Source organism: Oncorhynchus clarkii, chromosome 10 (assembly GCF_045791955.1).
Source record: "Oncorhynchus clarkii lewisi isolate Uvic-CL-2024 chromosome 10, UVic_Ocla_1.0, whole genome shotgun sequence".
NCBI lineage: Eukaryota > Metazoa > Chordata > Actinopteri > Salmoniformes > Salmonidae > Oncorhynchus > Oncorhynchus clarkii.
Genome location: NC_092156.1, coordinates 3,403,312 through 3,416,113, shown reverse-complemented (window position 1 = coordinate 3,416,113; position 12,802 = coordinate 3,403,312). Strand labels below are relative to the sequence as shown.

The 12,802-nt window shown below is 45.4% G+C and overlaps 1 protein-coding gene across 1 annotated transcript in view; it reads left to right on the top strand.

The window, feature by feature from the left end:
• LOC139417919 (neurobeachin-like) overlaps window positions 1-12,802 on the top strand; it is a 278,963-nt gene that overhangs the window by 123,770 nt on the left and 142,391 nt on the right. The window contains exons 12-16 of the mRNA XM_071166910.1: window positions 501-634; window positions 4,579-4,687; window positions 4,850-5,002; window positions 10,262-10,430; window positions 10,976-11,055. Of these exons, the coding sequence (XP_071023011.1) occupies window positions 501-634; window positions 4,579-4,687; window positions 4,850-5,002; window positions 10,262-10,430; window positions 10,976-11,055 (645 nt within the window). The remainder of the gene's footprint in view (window positions 1-500; window positions 635-4,578; window positions 4,688-4,849; window positions 5,003-10,261; window positions 10,431-10,975; window positions 11,056-12,802) is intronic.

Here is a 12,802-nt window from a genome sequence, read left to right as displayed (position 1 = left end):
TATGTCTTTCTTTTAGTATGTTCAGGGCGTGAGTTGGGGTGGGCAGTCTATGTTATTTTTTCTATAATTTGGGATTTCTGTGTTTGGCCTGGTATGGTTCTCAATCAGAGGCAGCTGTCATTCGTTGTCCCTGATTGGGAACCATACATAGGCAGCCTGGTTTCACCCTTTGAGTTGTGGGTTGATTATTTTCTGTTTGTATTCACCGTTCAGGACTGTTTCGTTATTCCGTTTTGTGTTCATGATAATAAATGATCAATATGGACACTTACCACACTGCACATTGGTCCTCCTCTTCTTCCACCAACAACGGCCGTTACAGTGTGTGTCCTAACAGTGTGTTATCTCATGTAGGATGTGAAGGTCATATTGACCCATTTTACAGGGTGTGTGTGTGTGTGTGTGTCCTAACAGTGTGTTATCTCATGTAGGATGTGAAGGTCATATTGACCCATTTTACAAGGTGTGCGTGTGTCCTAACAGTGTGTTCTCTCATGTAGGATGTGAAGGCCATAGTGACTCATTCCATCCACAGTGCCATCCATTCTATAGGAGGAATACAGGTCCTCTTCCCTCTCTTCTCACAACTGGACTACACACAACTCAACGACAGCTCTGTGGACACCACCGTGTGGTGAGTAGGAGGGAGGGAGGGAGGTCTGTGGACACCACCGTGTGGTGAGTAGGAGGGAGGGAGGGAGGTCTGTGGACACCACCGTGTGGTGAGTAGGAGGGAGGAAGGGAGGGAGGGAGGTCTGTGGACACCACTGTGTGGTGAGTAGGAGGGAGGGAGGGAGGGAGGGAGGTCTGTGGACACCACCGTGTGGTGAGTAGGAGGGAGGGAGGGAGGGAGGTCTGTGGACACCACCGTGTGGTGAGTATGAGGGAGGGAGGGAGACCACCGTGTGGTGAGTAGGAGGGAGGGAGGGAGGTCTGTGGACACCAGCGTGTGGTGAGTAGGAGGGAGGGAGGGAGAGAGAGAGAGAGGTCTGTGGACCCCACCCTGTGGTGAGTATGAGGGAGGGAGGGAGGTCTGTGGACCCCACCCTGTGGTGAGTATGAGGGAGGGAGGGAGGTCTGTGGACACCAGCGTGTGGTGAGTAGGATGGAGGGAGGGAGGTCTGTGGACACCACCTGTGTGGTGAGTAGGAGGGAGGGAGGGAGGTCTGTGGACACCAGCGTGTGGTGAGTAGGAGGGAGGGAGGGAGGGAGACCACCGTGTGGTGAGTAAGAGGGAGGGAGGGAGGTCTGTGGACACCAGCGTGTGGTGAGTAGGAGGGAGGGAGGGAGGTCTGTGGACACCAGCGTGTGGTGAGTAGGAGGGAGGGAGGGAGAGTGGGAGGGAGGGAGGGAGGGAGACCACCGTGTGGTGAGTAGGAGGGAGGGAGGGAGGTCTGTGGACACCACCGTGTGGTGAGTAGGAGGGAGGGAGGGAGGTCTGTGGACACCACCGTGTGGTGAGTGGGAGGGAGGGAGGGAGGGAGGGAGAGAGGGAGACCACCGTGTGGTGAGTAGGGGGGGGGAGGGAGGGAGGGACACCACTGTGTGGTGAGTATGAGGGAGGGAGGGAGGGAGACCACCGTGTGGTGAGTAGGAGGGAGGGAGGGAGACCACCGTGTGGTGAGTAGGAGGGAGGGAGGTCTGTGGACACCACCGTGTGGTGAGTATGAGGGGTGGACGTGGAACAAAAGAGAGAAAGATCCCACATTCTCGATCTCTCTCTTTATCTATCCATGTATGTGTGTCTCTCTCTCTCTGCGTGTCCCAGAGTCCTAGCCCCCCAAGGTGCCATTAGTAAGTCTGTATAAAGATGAGGGGCTAAATCCTCTACATATTTAATGTCTCAGCAATGCACTACTCTATCTAGAGCTACACTACTGTATACTGTTACAGTACTATGTTGTAACGTTGGATTGATTAATGTGACGACTGCTGTTCATCAAATGATTTACTGTTTATAATTATGTGATTAAATTAATCAGGTAATTAATTAATTTCCTCTACAGTCTCATTCTGAACGTCTCATAATCTGGAAATATGCACAAACCCGAGTCTCACTAAATCATTCCGTACCGCACCGATCTAGTTGAGTCTCACTAAATCATTCTGTACCGCACCGATCTAGTTGAGTCTCACTAAATCATTCTGTACCGCACCGATCTAGTTGAGTCTCACTAAATCATTCCGTACCGCACCGATCTAGTTGAGTCTCACTAAATCATTCTGTACCGCACCGATCTAGTTGAGTCTCACTAAATCAATCCGTACCGCACCGATCTAGTTGAGTCTCACTAAATCATTCCGTACCGCACCGATCTAGTTGAGTCTCACTAAATCATTCTGTACCGCACCGATCTAGTTGAGTCTCACTAAATCATTCCGTACCGCACCGATCTAGTTGAGTCTCACTAAATCATTCCGTACCGCACCGATCTAGTTGAGTCTCACTAAATCATTCTGTACCGCACCGATCTAGTTGAGTCCCACTAAATCATTCCGTACCGCACCGATCTAGTTGAGTCTCACTAAATCAATCCGTACCGCACCGATCTAGTTGAGTCTCACTAAATCAATTCCGTACCGCACCGATCTAGTTGAGTCTCACTAAATCATTCCGTACCGCACCGATCTAGTTGAGTCTCACTAAATCATTCTGTACCGCACCGATCTAGTTGAGTCCCACTAAATCATTCCGTACCGCACCGATCTAGTTGAGTCTCACTAAATCATTCCGTACCGCACCAATCTAGTTGAGTCTCACTAAATCATTCCGTACCGCACCAATCTAGTTGAGTCCCACTAAATCATTCCGTACCGCACCAATCTAGTTGATTATTTATTTACTAACAAGCTAAAATGATAATATAAGATACACAAACACACAGTCTGGGCCATTGATTAGAACTTAGTACGATGACAACAGGTCCCTAGCAGACCAACACAATATGACACGTGTTACGCTAAATAGGGATTTCAAGAGAGAGAGAGAAAACATTCTCTTTGATCTGGACATTTTCCACACAACGTACAATATGCAAACAGCAAGCACATAGTTACACTGTTTTCCTTATAATGTTGTCATCTAACTTTTTAATAACAACAACAACAACAACAACAACAACAACATCTTTCCTTTACATATTCCATCTATCCTCATTACTACCATTTTGGCTGACGAAACCTATTGTCCCAAAGTCCATGTATTGCATGTTACTGTTCTGAGGTAGGTTCTCCATCGGCACATCATACATTTCATTCCTCCACAGTGAGAGGACAAAGGGATTTTGGCTGCTGCCTTAAGATTTGCAATGGGTGTGAGGTGTCATAAACCCCCCCGACTCCATACCTCTCTGTCCCTCCCCCTCTGGTGGGTGTGAGAGATGTCTCTGTAGGAGTGTTGTTCACGGTAACCTGACCCGAACAGGACAGACATGACAACTACTAGAACTATATACTGTTATTATACTACTATAACTATATACTGTTACAGTACTACTATAACTATATACTGTTATTATACTACTAGAACTATATACTGTTATTATACTACTATAACTATATACTGTTACAGTACTACTATAACTATATACTGTTATTATACTACTAGAACTATATACTGTTATTATACTACTAGAACTATATACTGTTACAGTACTACTATAACTATATACTGTTATTATACTACTAGAACTATATACTGGTATTATACTACTAGAACTATATACTGGTATTATACTACTAGAACTATATACTGCTTCTCCCTACTATAATTCTGTAATTCAACTACCAGAGAAGAGCTAGTTACTATGACTACATTCTCAGCCTACGGTATATCAGGGATTGATTGCAGACACTCTTATCCGTTTACAGGAGCATTTAGGGTAAAGTGGCTTGAACGAGGCCACGTAGACAGATTTTTCACCTAGTCGGCTCAGGGATTCAAACCAGCAACCTTTCTGTAAGCGGCTCAACACTCTTTACCTCTAGGCTTTCTGCCACATATTGGTGCTTCATGATTGGTTCTTCATGATTGGGGATTCATGATTGGTGATTCATGATTGGTTCTTCAGATTTACTTAATACATATTTGCTATCAAACTGTATGTATTTACAGATAATGTGTGTGTGTGTGTGTGTTCTCTATGTTAAATTGTTTGTGTGTGTGTGTGTGTGTGTGTTCTCTATGTTAAATTGTGTGTGTGTGTGTTATCTATGTTAAATTGTGTGTGTGTGTTTCTGTGTTAAATTGTGTGTGTGTGTGTGTTCTCTATGTTAAATTGTGTGTGTGTGTGTGTGTGTGTGTGTGTTTCTGTGTTAAATTGTGTGTGTGTGTGTTATCTATGTTAAATTGTGTGTGTGTGTGTGTGTGTGTGTGTTTCTGTGTTAAATTGTGTGTGTGTGTGTGTGTGTTCTCTATGTTAAATTGTGTGTGTGTGTGTTATCTATGTTAAATTGTGTGTGTGTGTGTGTGTGTGTGTTTCTGTGTTAAATTGTGTGTGTGTGTGTGTTCTCTATGTTAAATTGTGTGTGTGTGTGTGTTTCTGTGTTAAATTGTGTGTGTGTGTTCCTGTGTTGCAGTGCCACCCTCCTGGCGTTCCTAGTTGAGCTGTTGAAGAGCTCCGTGGCCATGCAGGAACAGATGCTGGGGGGCAAAGGATTCCTGGTGATCGGGTACCTGCTGGAGAAGGTACACGTTCGCTCACAATACGACTGATTGAGTTACTGATTTGATTGATTCTCTCCCTCTTCTCTCTCCAGTCGTCCAGGGTCCACATCACCAGAGCGGTGTTAGATCAGTCCTTATGGTTTGAATGATTGATTGACAGGTTGACTCTCTCTATCTCTCCAGTCGTCCAGGGTCCACATCACCAGAGCTGTGCTGGAACAGTTCTTGTCCTTTGCTAAGTACCTGGACGGGTTAACCCACGGAGCGCCACTCCTCAAACAGCTGTGTGACCACGTCCTCTTCAACGCTGCCATCTGGATACACACACCCGCTAAGGTAGGGAGAGAGAGAGAGAGAGAGAGAGTGTCCTGATCTACAGTACCGTCTGGATACACACAGCCCGTATAGTTCTGCCCAGATCCTATAATCTTTCTCCAGGGGTAGCTGATTCCACACAGCAACTGGAAGAGAGATTTTTTGTGAAGAGAGTCAAGGAATAAAATAAATGTGTGTAAAATTACAGGGGTAGAAGAAGAGACATGAGAGATAATATAGAAGAAAGAGAGAACAGCTGAAAAGAGAGATGCAGTGGGGGGGGAGAGGGGAAAGACAGAGGAGGTGGAAGAGAGAGCAGGAGAGAGGAGGTGGAAGAGAGAGAGAGGAGCGGGGAAAGAGAGAGAGGATGGATTCAGCTCTTGAGCTGGCTAATGTCAGTTCTGAATTAGCTGTTGCACTAGTGGGTATAGTGTCAGTCCAGTGTGTTCGACTACCACTTTGTTAGGGACACCTCGTTAAGAGATACCTCGTTAAGAGATAAATTGTTAAGAGACACCTCGTTAAGAGATACCTCGTTAAGAGATACCTCGTTAAATATATTTCTAATCACCCTGGATGGTGGCAGTGTGTGTGAGGGGGCTAAGGATGTGGGAGCAAGCTGTGTGTGTGTGTGTGTGTGTGTGTGTGTGTGTGTGTGTGTGTGTGTGTGTGTGTGTGTGTGTGTGAGAGAGAGAGAGAGACACGAGGGTGAGAGAGACGGGAGAGAGGGAGACGGGGGTGGAAATGAACGAGGAATAGAAAGGTTTTTAAATGTCTGAACTTAGATGGTGTTTGTGTAAACTCCTCAGATGAGCCTGAGGTGGTAAAAAAAATACTTTAGATATGGTATTAGAGACCAATAGTTATGTAGAGGAGAGCAGGACCAATAGTTATGCAGAGAAGAGCAGGACCAATAGTTATGTAGAGAAGAGCAGGACCAATAGTTATGTAGAGAAGAGCAGGACCAATAGTTATGTAGAGAAGAGCAGGACCAATAGTTATGTAGAGAAGAGCAGGACCAATAGTTATGTAGAGAAGAGCAGGACCAATAGTTATGTAGAGAAGAGCAGGACCAATAGTTATGTAGAGAAGAGCAGGACCAATAGTTATGTAGAGAAGAGCAGGACCAATAGTTATGTAGAGAAGAGCAGGACCAATAGTTATGTAGAGAAGAGCAGGACCAATAGTTATGTAGAGAAGAGCAGGACCAATAGTTATGTAGAGAAGAGCAGGACCAATAGTTATGTAGAGAAGAGCAGGACCAATAGTTATGCAGAGAAGAGCAGGACCAATAGTTATGTAGAGAAGAGCAGGACCAATAGTTATGTAGAGAAGAGCAGGACCAATAGTTATGTAGAGAAGAGCAGGACCAATAGTTATGTAGAGAAGAGCAGGACCAATAGTTATGTAGAGAAGAGCAGGACCAATAGTTATGTAGAGAAGAGCAGGACCAATAGTTATGTAGAGAAGAGCAGGACCAATAGTTATGTAGAGGAGAGCAGGACCAATAGTTATGTAGAGGAGAGCAGGACCAATAGTTATGTCGAGGAGAGCAGGACCAATAGTTATGTAGAGGAGAGCAGGACCAATAGTTATGTAGAGGAGAGCAGGACCAATAGTTATGTAGAGGAGAGCAGGACCAATAGTTATGTAGAGAAGAGCAGGACCAATAGTTATGTAGAGAAGAGCAGGACCAATAGTTATGTAGAGAAGAGCAGAACCAATAGTTATGTAGAGGAGAGCAGGACCAATAGTTATGTAGAGAAAAGCAGGACCAATAGTTATGTAGAGAAGAGCAGAACCAAAACGTAGTTGTTAATGAAGCAAACAGGGTGGACATCAGATTATTAGAGAGATCCTGAGTTTAGTTCAGTGAGAGCGGTTTAGGATTTTGCGTAGCATCAAACCATGTTTGGCGCAAATAGAAGAGGAGTGGACACGGTTCCAGAATATCTTCCCATGTGTCATCAATAAACTCATCACTGTTCCCATAAACCTTTTAATAGCTTGTGAAGGAAGGGTTGTGAAGAGAGTCAATTTCATCATAGCTGTAAGAAATAACAATTTTTTACAGTTGGGGATGGTGTGATTAATGCGTCAGTGGGAGGGGCCACAGGAATACTGGGGAATTGATTAATGCATCAGTGGGAGGGGCCACAGGAATACTGGGGAATTGACTAATGCATCAGTGGGAGGACCCACAGGAATACTGGGGAATTGACTAATGCATCAGTGGGAGGGCCCACAGGAATACTGGGGAATTGACTAATGCATCAGTGGGAGGGCCCACAGGAATACTGGGGAATTGACTAATGCATCAGTGGGAGGGCCCACAGGAATACTGGGGAATTGATTAATGCATCAGTGGGAGGGCCCACAGGAATACTGGGGAATTGAGTAATGCATAAGTGGGAGGGCCCACAGGAATACTGGGGAATTGACTAATGCATCAGTGGGAGGGGCCACAGGAATACTGGGGAATTGACTAATGCATCAGTACAGGAAGAGTTGAGAGGTCATGTCACGGACAAAGATGCTCACAAAATCTTAAGAAATGACTATTTGGAAAGGTGGAAATTAGCTGAGTTTTTGGCACAATGCAAACCTTCACTTTTTCCACATTTTGTTACGTTACAACCTTATTCTAAAATGGATTAAATAGTTGTTTTCCTTCATCCATCTACACACAATACACCCCATAATGACATCACACTACCCCATAATAACATCACACTACCCCATAATAACATCACACTACCCCATAATAACATCACAATACCCCATAATGACATCACACTACCCCATAATAACATCACACTACCCCATAATAACATCACACTACCCCATAATAACATCACACTACCCCATAATAACATCACAACACCCCATAATAACATCACAATACCCCATAATGACATCACAATACCCTATAATGACATCACAATACCCCATAATGACATCACAATACCCCATAATGACATCACAATACCCCATAATGACATCACAACACCCCATAATAACATCACAATACCCCCCATAATAACATCACAATACCCCATAATAACATCACAATACCCCATAATAACATCACAATACCCCATACTGACATCACAATACCCCATAATAACATCACAATACCCCATAATAACATCACAATACCCCATAATAACATCACAATACCCCATAATAACATCACAATACCCCATAATAACATCACAATACCCCATAATGACATCACAATACCCCATAATAACATAACAATACCCCATAATAACATCACAATACCCCCATAATAACATCACAATACCCCATAATAACATCACAATGCCCCATAATGACATCACAATACCCCATAATAACATCACAATACCCCATAATAACATCACAATACCCCATAATAACATCACAATACCCCATAATAACATCACAATACTCCATACTGACATCACAATACCCCATAATGACATCACAACACCCCATAATGACATCACAACACCCCATAATGACATCACAATACCCCATAATAACATCACAATACCCCATAATAACATCACAATACCCCATAATAACATCACAATACCCCCCATAATAACATCACAATACCCCATAATAACATCACAATACCCCCCATAATAACATCACAATACCCCATAATAACATCACAATACCTCATAATAACATCACAATACCCCATACTGACATCACAATACCCCATAATAACATCACAATACCCCATAATAACATCACAATACCCCATAATAACATCACAATACCCCATAATAACATCATAATACCCCATTCTGACATCACAATACCCCATAATAACATCACAATACCCCATAATAACATCACAATACCCCATTCTGACATCACAATACCCCATAATGACATCACAATACCCCATAATGACAAAACAAAAACAGATTTGAATACATTTTTGCAAATGTATTAAAAACAAAAAACTGAAATATCACATTTACATAAGTATTCAGACCCTTTACTCAATACTTTGTTGAAGCACCTTTGGCAGCGATTACAGCCTTGAGTCTTCTTGGGTATGATGCTACAAGCTTGGCACACCTGTATTTGGGGAGTTTCTCCCATTTTTCTCTGCAGATCCTCTCAAACTCTGTCAGGTTGGATGAGGAGCATCGCTGCACAGCTATCAGGTCTATCCAGAGAAGTTCGATTGGGTTGATGTCCGGGCACTGGCCACTCAAGGACATTCAGAGACTAGTCGTGAAGCCACTCCTGCATTGTCTTGGTAGTGTGCTTAGGGTTGTTGTCCTGTTGGAAAGTTAACCTTTGCCCCAGTCTGAGGTCCTGAGCGCTCTGGAGCAGGTCAAGGATCTCTCTGTACTTTGTTCCGTTCACCTTTCCCTCGATCCTGAAGACATGAGAGGAGGGTAGAGGGCATGAGAGGAGGGTAGAGGACATGAGAGGAGGGTAGAGGACATGAGAGGAGGGTAGAGGACATGAGAGGAGGGTAGAGGACATGAGAGGAGGGTAGAGGACATGAGAGGAGGGTAGAGGACATGAGAGGAGGGTAGAGGACATAAGAGGAGGGTAGAGGACAGGAGATGAGGGTAGAGGACAGGAGATGAGGGTAGAGGACAGGAGGGGAGGGTAGAGGACATGAGAGGAGGGTAGAGGACAGGAGGGGAGGGTAGAGGACATGAGAGGAGGGTAGAGGACATGAGAGGAGGGTAGAGGACATGAGAGGAGGGTAGAGGACAGGAGGGGAGGGTAGAGGACAGGAGGGGAGGGTAGAGGACAGGAGGGGAGGGTAGAGGACATGAGAGGAGGGTAGAGGACATGAGAGGAATGTAGAGGACATGAGAGGAGGGTAGAGGACATGAGAGGAGGGTAGAGGACATGAGAGGAGGGTAGAGGACATGAGAGGAGGGCATGAGAGGAGAGGAGGGTAGAGGACATGAGAGGAGAGGAGAGGAGAGGAGGGTAGAGGAGAGGAGGACAAGAGAGGAGAGGAGGGTAGAGGACATGAGAGGAGAGGAGGGTAGAGGACAAGAGAGGAGAGGAGGGTAGAGGATATGAGAGGAGAGGAGGGTAGAGGACATGAGAGGAGAGGAGGGTAGAGGACATGAGAGGAGAGGAGGGTAGAGGACAAGAGAGGAGAGGAGGACAAGAGAGGAGAGGAGGGTAGAGGATAGGAGAGGAGAGGAGGGTAGAGGACAACACCTTCAGTTGATAGTTGCTGTGTCTCTCTCTCTCTCCCTCTTTTTCCCTTCCTGTATGTGTGTTACGTGTTTCTCCTTCCAGGTCCAGTTGTCCCTGTACACCTACCTGTCTGCGGAGTTCATTGGGACGTCGACCATCTACAGCACCATCCGTCGCGTTGGTACCGTGCTGCAGCTGATGCACACGCTGAAGTACTACTACTGGGTCAGCAACCCACTGGAGAGCAGCGGCATCACACCTAAAGGACTGGGTACGTACGCATGCACGCACGCACAGACAGACAGACAGACGTCACAGACAGACGTCACAGACAGACAGACGTCACAGACAGACAGACAGACGGACGTCACAGACAGATGTCACAGACAGACAGACGTCACAGACAGACGTCACAGACAGACGTCACAGACAGACAGACGTCACAGACAGACAGACAGACAGACGTCACAGACAGACAGACGTCACAGACAGACGTCACAGACAGACAGACGTCACAGACAGACAGACGTCACAGACAGACAGACAGACAGACCTCACAGACAGACAGACAGACAGACTTCACACACAGACAGACAGACAGACAGACGTCACACACAGACGGGTACTTGTGTTCTTTCCTAGATCCCGTGTGGACCTGAATGAAATGTTGTGTTGATGTTTTCTGTGTGTTGATGAAATGACTGAATGTTTTAAAAAAAAAAATATATATATTACCGTTTTTCTAACGTTGAATTAACATTAATTTAAATTCCGTTGGTGATATATTAACGTTGTTTTAATGTTGTCTGTGTGCAGATGGACCTAGGCCGTCCCAGAAGGAGATCGTCTCTCTCAGAGCCTTCATTCTGCTGTTCCTCAAACAACTCATACTCAAGGTACCATGAATGTTTTACATACTAAATACTACATACTACATACAACACACCATAACTACTTCGTCCAGTAGTTCCTCAAACAACTCATACTCAAGGTACTGAACTATATATATTTTTATTAGGGATGTCACAGTTTATTCAGTTAACTCAAGTTAACTTTTTTGTCAATTTTAATGGGCTAAGTTTTTTTCCAGCAGTTAATCACATTGTCTGAAAGCATTGAAAACTACTCTGAGAACACACACCGTCTACTCTGAGAACATCCAACACACACCGTCTACTCTGAGAACACACACCGGCTACTCTGAGAACATCCAACACACACCGTTTACTCTGAGAACATCCAACACACACCGTCTACTCTGAGAACGTCCAACACACACCGTCTACTCTGAGAACATCCAACACACACCGTCTACTCTGAGAACGTCCAACACACACCGTCTACTCTGAGAACACACACCGTCTACTCTGAGAACACACACCGTCTACTCTGAGAACACACACCGTCTACACTGAGAACACACACCGTCTACTCTGAGAACACACACCGTCTACTCTGAGAACACACACCGTCTACTCTGAGAACACACACCGTCTACTCTGAGAACACACACCGTCTACTCTGAGAACACACACCGTCTAATCTGAGAACACACACCGTCTACTCTGAGAACACACACCGTCTACTCTGAGAACACACACCGTCTACTCTGAGAACACACACCGTCTACTCTGAGAACACACACCGTCTACTCTGAGAACATCCAACACACACCGTCTACTCTGAGAACACACACCGTCTACTCTGAGAACACACACCGTCTACTCTGAGAACACACACCGTCTACTCTGAGAACACACACCGTCTACTCTGAGAACATCCAACACACACCGTCTACTCTGAGAACACACACCGTCTACTCTGAGAACACACACCGTCTACTCTGAGAACACACACCGTCTACTCTGAGAACGTCCAACACACACCGTCTACTCTGAGAACACACACCATCTACTCTGAGAACACACACCATCTACTCTGAGAACACACACCGTCTACACTGAGAACACACACCGTCTACTCTGAGAACATCCAACACACACCATCTACAATGAGAACATCCAACACACACCGTCTACACTGAGAACGTCCAACACACACCGTCTACACTGAGAACGTCCAACACACACCGTCTACTCAGAGAACACACACCATCTACTCTGAGAACACACACCGTCTACTCTGAGAACACACACCGTCTACTCTGAGAACACACACCGTCTACACTGAGAACACACAACGTCTACACTGAGAACATCCAACACACACCATCTACTCTAAGAACATCCAACACACACCGTCTACACTGAGAACACACACCGTCTACTCTGAGAACATCCAACACACACCGTCTACTCTGAGAACACACACCGTCTACTCTGAGAACGTCCAACACACACCGTCTACTCTGAGAACACACACCATCTACTCTGAGAACACACACCGTCTACTCTGAGAACACACACCGTCTACTCTGAGAACACACACCGTCTACTCTGAGAACATCCAACACACACCGTCTACTCTGAGAACACACACCGTCTACTCTGAGAACACACACCGTCTACTCTGAGAACATCCAACACACACCGTCTACTCTGCGAACACACACTGTCTACTCTGAGAACGTCCAACACACACCGTCTACTCTGAGAACACACACCATCTACTCTGAGAACACAC